Source organism: Globicephala melas, chromosome 2 (genome assembly GCF_963455315.2).
Source record: "Globicephala melas chromosome 2, mGloMel1.2, whole genome shotgun sequence".
Taxonomy (NCBI): domain Eukaryota; kingdom Metazoa; phylum Chordata; class Mammalia; order Artiodactyla; family Delphinidae; genus Globicephala; species Globicephala melas.
The window spans coordinates 1,147,386-1,164,481 of NC_083315.2; the positions used below are offsets into that span (position 1 = coordinate 1,147,386).

The following is a 17,096-nucleotide window of genomic DNA, read 5'->3' on the forward strand; positions in this document are numbered from 1 at the left end:
GGTGGCGTTTTATATTTTTATCACAATTATTTTTCTCAATTATACTTCTGGATGGAGGCAAGTAGTATTGAAATGTTTAAGGTGTGACACTTCCGGAGGCATTTGTGGGTGTCCTTTAGGAAGAGGGGGTGAGTGGAGCTGCTTTTAAAAATAAATAACTGGTGTGCAAATAGCGTGCTGAAGACCTACCTGGGAAAGCAGTTTCGCTTTGCTGTCTTTGATCTTGCCCTTTCTCCACTAGTTCTCTGTGTTTGTGCTAGATTTTTAAAAATTTTGTTTTGGTTTTGTTTCCTTTTGTTTTTTAAAGTTAAAAGGAATCTGGGAAGTTCTCTCTTTTTTCATAACCAACAAGGTGTGCCAGAATCACCCATGGAACTGGAAGTTCACCATATGCTCGGACACCTCAGCCCCGCCCCGTTCGTTAGAGCTGGGGTGGAGCCCTGGTGTCTGTTTTTTGTTTTTAAACTTGGATAAGTCCTATCAAAGTCAGACCTTCTAAAAAGAGAAATTCTGGCCTTCAGAGATGTTGCTTGCTCAAGGTTCCCGTAAGTATTGAGTAGTAGTAACTGGTTTCCATACTGTTCATTAATAATCTCTCACAAAACTGCAAACGAAATTCCTCCTCAGGATACATATACGTATTTACATTGTTACCTTATTTCTTTGTAGTGATATGTATCTTCTGTTTTGGAGTGTTTTCCTTTTCCTGGATTGAATGGCAACACTGAAGAATTTTCAAGCCTTTGTTAATTTTTCAAATCTGTGGATAGATTTAGCAGCATTGAAACAAATTTGGAAACAACTTACACCTTCTCCAACTCCTATCATTAAAGGCAGAGAAAAACCATAGTAAACGTAACAAAAGGGTCATTTCAGAGGGATATAAGTACTAATTTAATTGTTCATGCAGGAAGTAAAAACAGAGAACTTGTTTCATTCTAAACATCATTAAGATGCCCCTAAACTGTTTATTCCTTAAGCTGAACCTTAAGGTATATGATCTGGAGAGAACTGCTGCTATAGTCTATAATTGCCTCATAAAATGTAGTAACTGACACAAGGAAGTAATAAACTTTTCACAAGGAAGATCTTATTTCCTTCGTTTCTTTTTTTTTTCTTTCTTTCTTTCTTTCTTCCTTTCTTTTTTTTTTTTTTGGTGGTACCTGGGCCTCTCACTGGTGTGGCCTCTCCCACTGCGGAGCACAGTCTCCGGACACGCAGGCTCAGCGGCCATGGCTCACGGGCCCAGCCGCTCCGTGGCATGTGGGATCTTCCCGGACCGGGGTACGAACCTGTGTCCCCTGCATCGGCAGGCGGACTCTCAACCACTGCACCACCAGGGATGCCTACCTTCAAGTTTCTTTATACTTGTTTATGATTCCAAAACAGCAAAGCTGAACACGGTAGGCAATCTGCTAGACTTAGAGACTACCTCCTTTAAAATGTGTGCCTTTTAAAATGAAAATATCTGCCTTACAAAAATGAATATGTCTTAGACCTTCTGAGTGGATCATGCGAGATCAACACATCTGTGAAATCTACTGAAAGCAGCTATTTTGTCCCTATGGGTGTTTTGACCATTACAGTAGTGTAAAAAGGCCGTAGAGGAGGTTTTTTTTTTTTTTTTCTTTTTTTTTTGGCAGTAAACTTGCTATTCAGTAGTAATTCCTGGCTTCTTTGGGGCCATGATGATTAATTAATGTTTAGTTCCTAAATTGGGAGTGAAGATTTATACTTGTTAGGTAGCAATGTAATATTCAAATGTAGTGTTCCTGAAACTTCTATACGTCATAGTAGCAGTCTTAATTCAGTTATATAATGTATATATGAGCTTGAAAATCTCCAAGAAATGGGTATATATGGGAAATTCAAGAGCCTTTCAGCCAAGATTTTAAGAGACTGTATGAATATCTTGAATACTCTAGTCTTAATGTCGTTACCTATGGGACCTTGGTTTCTAATTGTTTCCTCCATTACGGTGACTGTATTAGTAAAATTTCATGGTATAAAAATACCAGTTTATGTTCTTCTTCCTGTTGGTGGACATGTGTTTTGTTTCTAGTTTTGTGCTAAAATAAAAAGAGAAGCATAACACTGTTATGAGAATTGTTGAATATTTCTCCAAATTGATGTACGTTAGAGTTTCTCTAAGGGTGTATACCTAAGGGGAATTACTGGGTCGTGAAGTGCATGTAGCTCCAGTTTTTCTAGATAATGTCAGGTTGTTTTCCAGTGTGGTTACATGAGTTTAGTCTCCACCTGAGATGTTAGGTGTTTCCATTACTACTTGAGAACATTCGGTATTGTTAGACTTTGGACATTTTTGTCAGTCTGATGAACGTAAAAGAATATTCTGTTGCTTTTTAATTTGCGTTTTTCTGATTATCAATGAAGTTGAGCATCCTTTGTCTTTTTTAAGCCATTCACGATTCTTCTGTGAATTGTCTCCTTGTCTTCTGTTCACCTTTCTGTTGTTTAGTCTGTCTGCTTTGATTTATAGGAGTTCCTTAAAGTAGTTTGGTCACCAGTACTTTGGGTGTAATTGTTTTGCTCTTTGTTATTTTCTGCATCCTCACATCAAAGTTATTTTCCTGTGTTTTCATCTACTAGTTCTAAAGACTTAAATATATATACAGAAGTCTAACCTGCCTTAAATTGGTTTTGTTTTAAATGTTAAAGTTTTTATGTCTGGCAAGGCATGTTAGTAGCTGTGTTCTTTTTTTTTTTTGCGGTACGCGGGCCTCTCACTGCTGTGGCCTCTCCTGTTGCGGAGCACAGGCTCCAGACGCGCAGGCTCAGCGGCCATGGCTCACGGGCCCAGCCGCTCCGCGGCATGTGGGATCCTCCCGGACCGGGGCACGAACCCACGTCCCCTCATTGGCAGGCGGACTCTCAACCAGTGCGCCACCAGGGAAGCCTGCTGTGTTCTTTCTTTAAAGAATTTTGTGGCTCTTACTAGCCCATACGTCTTCAAAATACGTTATAGAATTGGCTTGTCAAATGCTACCAAAATGCTGTTGGGCTTTTAATTTCAGTTACGTTGAATCTATGTAAGTAATTTGCAAGGATGGCTTTCGAAGGATAATTTTTTATGCATGTTTAATACTTTTTAAACACTGACGGGGTCTTGTGGGAGTTTCTTGCTTTTAAAAGTATCTTTTTTAGTGCTAATAATCATTAAGTGATACAAATAGAGGTAGTTCATTACTTTATATTTTTAAATCCGAAAGATTTAAAAGTACGTAATTCTAAAACTCAGTTGTAAGGACGAAAGTTCAAAGTAGGAGTCTCCTCTTAGGCATCACATCCTTAGTCCATTCTGGGGTTGCTCACCACCGTGACTATCCTGATTGATATTAAGGCTGTTGTCACGTTTAAGTAGACTGTTTTTGTGCCCATAAGCATTTTCACCTTATTTTATGATGCATAGAAATTAAGTCTTGGAGAATTGTATTGTCCCTTTATATCCTAATGGAAGCTTATTTGAAAGTGTAGTTAATACAGGACAATACCATGGAGATATTGTGGGTTCAGTTCCAGACCACCACAGTGAAGCAGGTCTCACAACAAAACAAGTCAAACAATTTTTTTGGTTTCCCAGTGTAATATAAAAGTTGTATTTACACTATACTGTAGTCTGTTAAGTGTGCCATAGCATTATATCTAAAAAACAAAGTATACCTTAATTTAAAAAGAATGCTGTTGGAAAAATGGCACGGAGAGACTTGCCCAATACAGGGTTGCTGCAGCACCTTCAATTTGTTGGCCGGGGCGGGGGTGGGGGGGAAGAAAAAGGCAGCAACTGCAAAAATGCAATAAAGGCAGAATGCAGTACAAGAAGGTGTGCTTGTGCATGTGTTTGAGACAGCGTTACTAATAGAGTGTGGTACTGTGGGACTCAGACATGGGTATGGTAGGGTCACTGCCTTGCCAGGTTTTGTGACTTCAAGCAAGTTATGTAATCTTTTTCAGTTTTCTCATCTATGAAATGTCTGCCTCATATCTAGTCAGCTAGATGTTTACTGAGCCCCCTCTGTGCTACCTTGTAAATACTAAATGAGCTTACTTGAGTTAGGTGCCTGCCACGTGGGTGTTGCTTGTTTGATGTTGGTTCCAGTTTCCTCTATTGAAGTAATGTTTTTCAGCTTTATTATCTCCTTTTTATTTAGAATCTACATCAGGAGACAAATCGGTGTCACACTCTTGCACAACTCCTTCCACGTCTTCTGCCTCTGGACTGAACCCCACGCCTGCCCCTCCAGCCTCTGCTTCAGCAATGCCTGTCTCTCCTGTCCCACAGTCACCAATACCTCCATTACTGCAGGACCCAAATCTGCTCAGACAGTTGCTTCCTGCTTTGCAAGCCACGCTGCAACTCAATAATTCTAATGTGGACATATCCAAGATAAATGAAGGTAAATTCTCATTGTGATAATTTCTACAAAGTTCGCTGCGTTGTGCAAAATTATGTAATTAGTAAAATCCCCAGTATAGGAATGGTCTTGTTTTGTTTTGAAATTCACATTTGAACTTCATGCTTTGGAGTTTATATCCCCCATAGCTTAATTTGTTACTATAATTGAATTAGCAATACTTGGATTTTCTGTGTATTTTTCAAGACTTGCTGCGTACCTGGTAGTTACTGGAGATAACTGTTCCATCAGCTTAATATATATGGCGAATGTTTTTTTTCTTTTTAAGTGAAAACAGAAAAAAGAATATTTGCTAAAACTGATATGGAAACACCTGGTTTCTAACATAGTTCAAGCAATCTCATGTACATCGGTAAATGATGATTTGGAATATTTAAAATATGCTAATTACTAAGAATAGGAATTCAGGTAGTTCTTAAACTACTTACACACTTTTGAGAAGGGAAGTAATGGATAACATTATGCTATTTTTCCTAGTTAATTGCATTGTTAATTCCAACTTGGCTTTTCAGTGTACCACTAAAGTATTTGGGCAGCCACCTCAAAGAAGTCTGAATAAAAGTGGATGTAGTTTTTAATCCGTAAACCATTCAGATTGAAACATTAAGCCTTATGGACATTATAAAATTTTCTGTGTGTGTACACTTCCACATAAGTGGTTAAGTTCTTCCTTTACCCTAAAAGTGGAGCTATCTTAGGCTAGTTGGTCATTAATCTTCCATTCTTATTCTCTTCAGCATTTCTGTATTTGTTGTTTGATAGGTAAACATTTTACTGGGCAAAGTGGGGCTTTTAAACATTTTGAAGAAATGATAGCCTAAGCAAATGTCAATAATAAAAGATCTTATGCTTCAGAAAAACATGGTATTCCAAAGTACCCAGCTTTTAATACCCATTTTGAAAGCTTGTTGTGGGTGGGTGTTGATGTAGGGTTTGCGTGCTCAGCGGGTGTAAGGATGCATTCGGATGAAATAACTGCTGTTTACCTAGTTAATTCCAAGCAATGTACTAAGTACGTTGCCTGTGTACCGATAGGTTTCTGGTATAATCAGAAGTTCCGGTGAATACTCTTTGCTGTTTTAAAAGTCTCATAGAGGAGTTTCCTTTAACTGGACACCTAAACTTTACTGTAAAGGAAACTCTACTGTTTTATTATATAAACCCACTAAACTTCTTTGCCTTTGCCTCAGATCATTTCACATCTCTAGGCTCATTGTATTACTCCTATCTTCTAGACTTTTATTTTGGGAATTCTAGTATGGAAACACTCCAGATTTTTTCTGGGTTCCTTTTGAGTTTTCAAGTTGTAACTAATACCACATATGCCACTGTGTTTTTATTTGAATTTAAGATGTAATATGTTTATAGTTCTTACAGCAGCTGTGACCCAAGCCTCATTGCAGTCTATCATTCATAAGTTTCTCACTGCTGGACCATCTGCTTTCAACATGACTTCTCTGATCTCTCAAGCTGCTCAGCTCTCTACACAAGGTACTTATACTCTTAGATGCCTCTAGAATTGTGTCTTGGTGGGGGCAGGTGGGATTCGTAGCAGATTTTTCTTTAGTCTTTGAAGAGAGCGTAGCTATGATATTGATTTTATTTTGATTTTTTAACACTGCTGTATACAAGTAGTATTTTTCTTTACCTTTCTAGATGAAACAAGCTTTTGACATATATCTTGCACTGTTGCCATCATATCTGCAATATAATCTATATTTAATTCAGCATTTAAGTCGTTAGTGAGATATTTTACTCCAAAGCTAAAGTAAACTATGATATAGCCTCAATCTTTGCGAATCGCTGGATCTGTTTTAAGAGTTGAAGTTTGCTTCAAGTTGGTGTTAGATGGGTTTTGACCAGAGGATGCAGAAACGCGCAAGCCCTGCCTTGAGTTAGCCAGCCCTCTTCCCCGTGCAGGAGCCCAGCGGGGACGGGGCACGAAGGAGCACGTGGGGAATGGAAGGGTTGCCTGGCTTGCCCCCAGCCCCGGTGCCGAAAGCCGCCGAAGCAGCAGGAGTGTCTGGCCTACTGGCGCAGCGCATGAGGGCCACCAGCCCTTGGGCGGCCTCGAGGGGCGGGGGCCTGAGGGGACGGCCAGGCCTCCTCGTAGGGTGAGGAGGAGGCAGCGAGGGCGAGGTGAGGCCTTCTGGTGAGTGCGTTCTCAGACGCAGTGGGGGCCGCACTGGGTGTGCCGGTCTCGCTCAGCAGCTCATTTGGTCAGTGTGACCCCAGCGAGTGCTTAGATGCTGACTTCTTCAGATAGCTGTTCTCTCTGGGGCTGTGGGGCGCGTGGAGAGACGTGCAGATCTCCTGCACATGCACTACAGCGGCTTTTGGTTTACTTCACCCTTCACAGCCCAGCCGTCTAATCAGTCTCCGATGTCTTTGACGTCTGACGCGTCATCCCCGAGATCCTATGTGTCTCCGAGAATAAGCACACCTCAGACGAACGCAGTCCCTGTCAAGCCTTTGGCTAGTACTCCTCCTGTTTCATCACAGCCCAAGGTATGTCGCCCTTGAGGGAAACTGGGAAAGACACCGCTTCTGGTTAAAGCAAGTTTCATAATGTTTTAGAATATTGGAGAAAAAGCTCTCTTTTGGGAATGAGGTAGTGGTGGGATGAATGACAGGTGAGTGAGAATAGGTTCAGGTTAGACTCTCAGATGATGGCTTGGAGGAGGGAATTGCATCGGGCCACTTCTATACACTGGTTCTCTTCTCTTCATTGGCTTTGTGGATAAAGAAGGTATCCTAATTGAGTCTTAATATTATACCAAAGAAGGTATAATAATATACCAAAGAAGGTATACTAATTGAGTCTTAATACTTGTAGAAGTTTTAGACTGAGATATCAGAACGTGTTTTCCAGTGATTTTCTCCATACTTTTTTTTTTTTTTAACATCTTTATGGGAGTGTAATTGCTTCACAGTGGTGTGTTAGTTTCTACTTTATAACAAAGTGAATCAGCTTTATGTACACATATATCCCCATATCCCCTCCCTCTTGCGTCTCCCTCCCACCCTCCCTATCCCACCCCTCTAGGGGGTCACAAAGCACCAAGCTGATCTCCCGGTGCTATGCAGCTGCTTCCCACTAGCTATCTATTTTACATTTGGTAGTGTATATACGTCCATGCCACTCTCACTTCATCCCAGCTTACCCTTCCCCCTCGCCGTGTCCTCAAGTCCATTCTCTACGTCTGTGTCTTTATTCCTGTCCTGCCCCTAGGTTTTTGAGAACCATTTTTTTTTTTTTTAGATTACGTATATATGCATTAGCGTATGGTATTTGTCTTTCTCTTTCTGACTGACTTCACTCTGTATGACAGACTCTAGGTGCATCCATCTGTCTACAAATTATAGAAATGAGTCAGTTTCTGTGCTGAGAGCTTTATATATATTATATTAATTTTCACATCAGCTACTATTTGCTTCATTTAATAGAAAATGAAATCTTCCGTTAAGTCTGATGTTTGTGGTCAAGTCAGATTTTGAGACCTAGGCCTTTCTGAGCACAGAACCCATTTCATTAATACTAAGCTACACTGCCTGGTTTTCCCAGCGAAATCGCGTATGGCTGGCTCCTCAGAGCACGGTTAGAAAGTTGCTGGTTTCTATTCTTACTGGACTGTGAACAGGACCTTACCATGCTACTGCCAATTTTATAGTACATCCTTTGAGTCTTACGCACAAATTCATAAGCGGTTCCCAGTCACACTCATTCTTTGCTTTGTAGCATACCACCAGTAAAACTTGAGCTGTTTGGAAGTTGGAATGTACAGGTTTAATTTTTTTTTTTTTATTAACTCTTACTGGTAACTATAGGAGGAAATTCTTTTTAGTTGTAAAACAGTGGGCTGTTTGAGACTTGCATGCCAAAGAACTCTTTATTCAAATAAAATCATAAGGGCTTCCCTGGCAGCGCAGTGGTTGAGAGTCCGCCTGCCGATGCAGGCGACACGGCTTTGTGCCCGGTCCGGGAAGATCCCACATGCCGCGGAGCGGCTGGGCCCATGAGCCATGGCCGCTGAGCCTGCGCGTCCAGAGCCTGTGCTCCGCAGTGGGAGAGGCCACGACAGTGAGAGGCCCGCGTACCGCAAAAAAATAAAATCATAAGCAGAAGCTTGAAAATAAAAATGTACTGAAACAGCTTGAAATCGATGGTGGGCCGGCTCTCAGGTCTTCTATTCTATTGGCTCATCTTCCCTACATTCCCTACATCAGCCATTTGTCTGTGTGTGTTTTGGAGTCAGTCTAGATTAGGTTTTTAAATTTTGAGTTACAGTTGTTAGTTTTTTGTGCAGTTCTTGTTTGCCTGTATTTTGATGGGAGAAGAATTAAAAGGTGAGTTTTAGCAAAAGAGACCTTATTCTTAGAGCTTACAGCTCATCTTGCGGTGGTGTTCTAGGAGTACGTGACATGAGTGGCAGTGTTGGGTTTACCGTCGGTCCTAACATTGTCACTTCAAATCCTTTTAAGCAGGTGGCTCTGAGTTTTTGCATTAAAAACTTACAAGTTGTTTTTAAAAGTAAGTGGACATTTGATCTCACAAAAAAATTCTTTATAAAAGAACATACTCTTCTATATTCAGAAGTAGCAGTGCTAACCAGAGTTGTTTGGGGCGATATTAATTATCCCCCCCCCATAACAGCCTCTGCTGCTGAACGGTGTGACTTAATCACAGGTGCCTCCGTCTGCCTTCGTGCCTTAATTTCGGGCTTCCATTTTTGACTCCTTGTTTTCTCCCTGTCGTATCTGAATGTGAATCATACTAGGTTGGCCAAAGAGTTCGTTCGGGTTTTTCATAACATCTTACAGAAAAACCCAAATGAACTTTTTGGCCACCCTAATATATGTGTCCCCACTGTAGTCATGGACCTCTTGGTCTGCCTGTATAGGGTGACATCTCTTTGAAGCCTACTCCAGTTGAATTGTGTATGGGCCGTAGCTCATTCTCTGATAGACCGGTGTATACATTCTCTTCGTATGTGGTTGAAATTTGAGCAGCTGTATTTGTATGATGTGGTAACATATTTATTTTTATTGATACAGGAATAACAGTAAATCAAAAGAGGTATTATAGTGTACTGGAAAGAAAACTGGGCTCAAAATCCGGAGAACTAGTTTCTTATGCTGGTTTGCTAAGTAATTTTTTGGCCCAGGGCTGTTTTATGAAATTAGATCTAAGTCTCAGAACTTGACTTTCTTCTGACTACATGACCTTTGGAAACTCATTTGATTCTACTTCTTTAAACCTCTAGATTATATAAAGTGTTTAAGATTACTAACTAGACTTAGAGGAGTATGTGGATTTCGGCCCTAAATGACAATAGTTTAACACAATTGAATGTGGCTGTATCACTTATACTGATCTTATTAGGTAAGGACTTCTAATACTAATCTTATTAGGTAAGGACAGTTAGGACTACTCTTGTTACCGTAAAAATCACTGAATAGAAATAATTGGGAAGATAATAGAAGAATAATAGAAATAATTTCATTGGTAGAACTTTTCGTTCTTATCTAGTTTTCATGCTTTTTGTCTCTGTGGCAAAGCCTTGTCTCACCAGAGTTTGATGTTTCAGGTTAGTACTCCGGTAGTTAAGCAAGGACCAGTTTCCCAATCAGCCACGCAGCAGCCTGTGCCTGCTGACAAGCAGCAGGGCCATGAACCTGCCTCTCCTCGAAGTCTTCAGCGCTCACAGTAAGTTGCTGCGGCGTGTTGAGGCCACGTTGTTTTTTCCTTAATGTGGCACATTGCCATACTGTTTGGATATTATTTTATATATATATATGTAGTAGAACTTGATCTTGGAAGAATCCGTGAATAGCTTAACCATAGTTTTGTGGATTACAAAATTTACAAAGGCAAATCTTACTACAATAAGTAGATTGTCTCTAGTAATGAATCCTGGGTTAATTTGAAGAAAGTGGCTCTTTCTTTAGAATTTTACTTGGTGAACTGGGATGGGGGGGTAGTAATATGTGATACTTGCAGGGGGCACGTGATTTTATACTACTTCATTAGTTGGAAATGATACCATTTTTAACCTCCTGATAGCAGTTGTAGATTTGAATGTATTGATAAAGCCAAATATCTCACATCTAAAAGTTGGGCCAGTATTTTACAACTGGTGTGTGTGTGTGTGTGTGTGTGTGTGTGTGTGTGTGTGTGTGTGTGTGTGTGTGTGTGTGTGTGTGTGTGTGTCTGTGTGTGTCTGTGTGTGTGTGTCTGTGTGTGTGTCTGTGTGTCTGTGTGTGTGTGTGTGTGTCTGTGTGTCTGTGTGTGTCTTTCCTAATAATAGCCTCAACTCTGACCCTGTACGGATTGCTTGTCAGATACAGAGCTGTATTGTGTTGTCGGTTTTCTTTGTTAATTAACTTTAAATGATTTTAATTTGATTGATTTTCCTATTTTTATTTCTTGTTATGAGGTGGCAACATAATTCAACTGTTGTTTTTATTGTTGTTTTCTAAACAAGCATTTCAGAGCATATACATCCACATGAGAGTTGTTCCCTTCAAAATGATCACTTTGGGAAGCTATCTACTGCAGCAGTGTTGCCATTGCTCAGAACATTTGGGGGAAATTCTTTTTTTAAATTGGCATTAGAGGCTGCAGTATAATTGTAAATATCCTCAGTGGTGAAAACGCTTCATCCTTTGGGAGACTTAGTTTTTGGAAATAACTGATGTGAAGCAGGTAGGAAATCAACTTGGGTGATTATTTATATCCCCGAATCCTAGCCCAAGCCATATAGTTTCAGAAGAAGATAAGCAACCTCAGAGTGTTGCTTTTTTTGGTCTTATTTTGCCACTAAACTCATTCATTGTTTTGCAATTAAAAGTTTTTTGCTTCACATTATTTCACCCTCTGATTCAGCACTTTATTCTGATATTAAACAGTCAGAGGCAGTGTACTTTTTCCCCCTCCATATCTTCATGTACTTAAGATAGAATAATGTGCCTTATATCTACAACTGTTCAAATGTGACCATTGCTTAGTTACATTCTCGTTAGTGTTTGTAGTATACAAAGTCAACAGGTTCTGCTGTCAAATTTGGGAGAGTACTGATAACTCTGACGTTAATGTTAAAGGGGCTCTTTTAACCCCCCAAAAGTGTATTAGGAATACACGATATAAGTATACGTCGGATTTTAAGTTCTATTTATTTGATGTTAAAATAATAAATTTTTGTTAGGAATTTGTGTACCTTTAAATTAATGAAAGGTATTGACAGACAGTGTCTAGGATACCCAGAGACCACTTGTAAACATCCTACACATTCAACAGTGTTTTCTCTTCTAGTAGCCAGAGAAGTCCGTCACCTGGTCCAAATCATACTTCTAGTAGTAACGCATCAAATGCAACAGCTGTACCACAGAATTCATCTGCCCGTCCTGCGTGTTCATTAACACCTACGCTAGCAGCACACTTCAATGAAAGTCTCATCAAACATGTTCAAGGATGGCCTGCAGATCATGCTGAGAAGCAGGTATGTCACGTGATCCAGCAGGTGTTTCACCTGCGGGTGACTGGCAGCTTAATTCTACCTGGAGAAAATCCAATCTGGACCAGTGGATTCAAGCTGTATTTAAAGCAACGAATTTCCAGTTAGATGGTCTGTGGTCCCTCTATAAAATGTTCCAGTTAGATGGTCTGTGGTCCCTCTATAAAATGTTCCAGTTAGGGCTTCCCTGGTGGCGCAGTGGTTGAGAGTCCGCCTGCCGATGCAGGGGACACGGGTTCGTGCCCCGGTCCAGGAAGATCCCACATGCCGCGGAGCGGCTGGGCCCCTGAGTCATGGCCGCTGGGCCTGCGTGTCCGGAGCCTGTACTCCGCAACGGGAGAGGCCACAACAGTGAGAGGCCCGTGTACTGCAAAAAAAAAAAAAAAAAGTTCCAGTTAGATGGTCTGTGGTCCCTCTATAAAATATTTGATGTGGATGTTTGTGAGGTAACTTTTTGTGCTTTCACATAAAATATTTTAATTATCGGTATAGCCCCCATTATCAAGTGCTCAGCATTTCGCTCTGTGCTAAGTGCTTTATGTTTGTTTTCTCCACTTTCTAAAACTACTAAGCAGTGCAGATAATGAGTTTTCCATTTTACTAATGAGGCCTTTAAGACCAAGTAGATTTATACTAGGGTCACGCAGTTACTGCAGTGTTATGACTCAGAGCCGTTGTGCTTTTTCTACTCAGCCGGCTACTCTGATAGTTTTAGAACCTGTTAGTGCAGTTGACCCTTGAACAACTCAGGGGCTGGGAGGCCAGCCCTCCACGTAGTCGAAAATCCGAGTATGGTTTATAGTCAGCCCTCCATATCCGGAGTCCGTCATCCGCAGGTTCAGACAAGCGTGGATCGTGTAGTACCGTGGTGTTTATTGAAGAAAGTCCACGTGTAAGTGGACCTGCACAGTTCAGATCTGTTGCTCAAGGTTCAGCTGTCTGTCCCTCCAGACTAGCTACTGGAGTTAGGAAACACTTCTGCTTTGGGATGAGGGACCTTAGGACATTGCAGTCACTGCCGTTGGCTTTTCCCTTTTATCACATGACTAACCATCTTAAATGTTCTGTAAGTTCACGGAAATGCATTGTGTATCTCTTGATACAGGGATACAGTAGGCCCTTTTATCAGTGTTAATACCTGAACTTCACTTTGGCTGATCCAGCATCTTTATTTAACCACAAATCATGAGTCCTTCTGTCCCAGCACTGAACTACTGTGAGATGGGAAATAATATCCTCCCAAGGAAACCTGAAGGGGAAATCTTAAAATGAACACCTTCCACCATTAGAGACAGTTCTTTAAAACAGAATCGTTTTCCCCCTTAGATTCATGAGCATTTTTGTGGATTTAAAGGAAAACATTTATTTTGTAATCTTGGTATAAAGTTAAACTCAAATTTAATGTTTTATTTTTTGTATGTGAATATGACTTATATTTCACGAGATTTTCATTTCTTTAATTATAGGCATCGAGATTGCGAGAGGAAGCCCATAACATGGGAAGCGTTCATATGTCGGAAATCTGTACTGAATTAAAAAATTTAAGATCTTTAGTCCGAGTATGTGAAATTCAAGCAACTTTGCGAGAGCAAAGGTAAGCCTTTCACTGAAATGAATTTTTTTCTGTTTTTTTTAGGTAATGCTAAAAATTATATATCTTAAAATAATTAGATCTTAAATTGGACTAAAGAACGTAAGTCGAATTTCATTTCTGAAATTTAAAGTTCTTTGATACATCACATTCCATGATACTGTAAACTGTGTTTTCATAATTTAATAGTATTCCTGGCGAATGGTAGTGGCATCTAGATTTTATTTCTTTTCACCCATGGTAAATGCTTCATTATTGGACTTTTTCTCTTGCGTTATGACAGTATACGGTACCAGTAATGTTTCATTTGAAAAGCAGGGTGTTGACAGCAGCGAGTTACCAGGAGCCCCCTGTTCGACTGAGGGCAGCGCTCTCTTGCTGAGGGTACATACTTCAGTTGAAATTCAAATCGCTGTTGACATTGTCCTCGCAGCATCGATAGATCCCTTGGCAATTACATTAAGAATTTAGTTGTCCAGGAAGTTTAATGATATATATCTGCTTTCTTTAATTGTTTTCACTTAAACTCTGTCTCATATTTCTTAATCTAGTATCTTACTCAAGTAGGATTTCTATATCGTGTTAAATAGTATAGATATTTTTTTTAATGCCTATTACAAAATCGAGGACTTAACTTTCATTGGCTTCACTTCCTGTCTATATTGAGTGACTGGGTCAATAAGTAGAGTTAATCTTGTCATGAAATCACAAAAATTTAATAAATGCCAAGTTGGGATTTATAGTAAACTTGGAAAAGTGAGTTTTTATCTAACCTTTCAACTACTGAAATGTCTGGAGGTACTTGTTGAATATCAGTTGGGAATTTTCTACTCTAGGATTGCTCTGAAAGTAGTTCTGACGTACATAAAACTTAACTTTATTTTGGCTTGCTAGGCAGGCGATACTCGTTAGAGCAGCTTACTGAAGCAGTCAGGTGTCGTATCAGTCACGTGTCATGTATCATGTTTGACTGTACACAGATACCATGCTATATCAAAGCAGTAACCGTCATAGTTCACAGAAGAAAGGGGTCAGAGAGGAACAGTGTTAACAAAGTTCATGGAAATCGAGTCAGCTGTGGAATTTGTGTTTTAGTTTTTGTTTTAGATATGCATGTCAGTTGGACTTTGCTCCATTTTTATGAACCTACATTTATGTTGAGAATTGTTCTTCAGAAACGATTAGCCTCTTGCCGCTCGTTAATTCTAGGCTTACTATATTGTGGTCCAGAAAACATGCAGTGTAAGTTTATCTCATGTTATCTGCTGCCTTCTGTGTCTGGTGATGATAAAGTGAACAGTTACCTTTTAAGTCAGTCATTATATTCAAACTAATTATTGAGAACGGGTTTTAGAAAACTAGGAAACCTTCTAACTTTTGTCATCCTGATACTTTAATATATGTAATGTTTTCAAATGGTGATTTTGTCCTAACTAGACTAACCAGTTTTAAATTACTTCATCTTAACTAGTAGTTACTCATTTTCTTTGTAAAGCTATCTTTATAGTTGAAAGCCTGGTTTTTCTGTAGCGTTTATAGTGACCACGTGGGTTCTAACGCCCTCTCTTATTTTTCAGGATACTATTTTTGAGACAACAAATTAAGGAACTCGAAAAGCTAAAAAATCAGAATTCCTTCATGGTGTGAAGATGTGAATAATTGCACGTGGTGTTGAGAACAGGACTGTAAATCTGTTACCCAGTCTTAACACTTTTGAGCTGCATTTAAGTAGACTTTGGACCGTTAAGCTGGGCAAAGGAGATGACAAGGGGTGGGGGTCTGTGAGATTCAATTCAGGGGAAAGATACAAGATGGATTTGTAAAACCCTTGAAATGTAGATTTCTTGTAGATGTATTCTTCACGTTGTAAATATGTTTTGTAGAGTGAAGCCATGGGAAGCCATGTGTAACAGAGCTTAGACATCCAAAACTAATCAGTGCTGAGGTGGCTGAATGCCTAGCCTTTTACATGTAAACCTGTCTGCAAAATTAGCTTTTTTAAAGAAAAATTTGGGGGGTTAATTTATCATTCAGAAATCTTGCATTTTCAAAAGATTCAGTGCAAGCGCCAGGCGATCTGTGTCTGAGGATACAATTTTGAACCATATGGGCAGAGTACAAAATACCATGAAGCAGCGGTTTCCACACTTGCCCCTGATCAAGAGCAGTGCTTCGCCGTTTGTTTTGCAGAGAAATGTTTTCATTTCCCGTGTGCTCCATCTCCCTCTGGAATCCTTCACCTGATTTTATCCCCTTTTTAAGGCTCCTCTTCCTCTCCTTTCTTAAGGCACTGTTGCCATGGCACTTTTCTGTACCCTTTGCATTCCTGTGTACAGTAGCGTAAAACTGCAGTGATTGAGCATAACCCACTTGTTTGTGTAAATTATTAAATCCATTTGCACCCTGTAAGAATGGACTTAAAAGTACTGCTGGGCATGTGTGCTGAAAGTACATTGATGGCTCAAATATAAGGAAATGGCCCAATGAACATGGTCGTGGGGGAAGAGGAAACAGCTAGTCAGATGTGAATTGTATCTGTTATAATAAACATGTTAAAACAAACACAAATTGTTATTTTTCTTTACCTTCGGTCAATGCATATTAGAATTTGAACTACCTGGGGATTCTTTGTCAGAACTATTCTTGTTGAACATTTATACTTAATTGAAGTAATTCCTTAAGGGAGGTTTTGTTTAAAGCGATTAACAGGAAATTGTGTATAAGAATATTTAATGAAATATGAAATTCAACAAGAATGATGAAGTCACTTCCCAAGTGGTTGTCATTTGTTAACCCCTGGTTTACCTGTCTTGCTGTTGATGCCGTTTCATTTGGAGGGTGTCTGTGCTGTAGCTCACTGTTCCGGTCTGGTGCTGACTGCTGTTCTCAGCATCACAACACGCTACATTTGTGTAATCAGAGCTTCCTGCTGTTACCTGGGAATGGCGGGAAGGCTCAGCTTTGTATATTGTTTCCTAAAGTATATTAAAATAAAAAAAGAAACTATTGCTACTATAAAATTACCTTGGCTTTTTTTTTTCTTTGCTAAAATATTGGTCACATGGCCTTAGCAAGACACTGCCAGTATTAAATCAGATCACAAGGGTTTCTTTATGCTGAAAATCCTCCTAATTTCAAAATCTTAACTTACCCAATTTAGAGGCCTTTTTTTCCTCTTGGGCAGATGTGTTCACGTGCTCTCAGAACCGCCAGCACCAAGGGCTTCTTTTGTGATGTTAGCCATTGTCACTGCATTCTGGGATGCCGCAATTCCACGTTGCTCCTGCGCTTTAAGCATATTTAAAGCATGGAAGGTAGTGCTCGGCGTTCTCAGTAAATTTCAGAGCGGTAAACTCTAAGCAATAGTATGGATGATACTTTCTAAAATGCAAAAACGTTCCAGTGTAATTAAGAATTAAAGTCATACTGGAAACTGATTTTTTTTTTATTGTAACTTGAGGATACTTTTAAAATGTAAGAAAAAACAAATGTTATAAATTATATCGCCATAAAGTGTTAATACCTGTGAGATTGTTGATTTGCTGGACTTGATTAGTG

At 39.7% G+C, this 17,096-nt stretch overlaps 1 protein-coding gene across 6 annotated transcripts in view; it reads left to right on the forward strand.

Moving 5' to 3' along the window:
* The window catches only part of WAC (WW domain containing adaptor with coiled-coil), an 84,795-nt gene extending 68,237 nt beyond the window's left edge, over positions 1-16,558 (forward strand). For 3 of the 6 annotated variants that reach the window (XM_060291686.2, XM_060291662.2, XM_060291691.2), the window contains 7 exons: positions 4,170-4,415; positions 5,802-5,924; positions 6,793-6,941; positions 10,022-10,140; positions 11,731-11,932; positions 13,414-13,541; positions 15,116-16,558. In XM_060291686.2, coding sequence (XP_060147669.1) covers positions 4,170-4,415; positions 5,802-5,924; positions 6,793-6,941; positions 10,022-10,140; positions 11,731-11,932; positions 13,414-13,541; positions 15,116-15,185 — 1,037 coding nt within the window. In that variant the 3' untranslated portion in view covers positions 15,186-16,558. The remainder of the gene's footprint in view (positions 1-4,169; positions 4,416-5,801; positions 5,925-6,792; positions 6,942-10,021; positions 10,141-11,730; positions 11,933-13,413; positions 13,542-15,115) is intronic. The other 3 variants (XM_030832326.3, XM_030832332.3, XM_060291682.2) reach the window with 2 other exon arrangements.
* Positions 16,559-17,096: the final 538 nt, after the last annotated feature.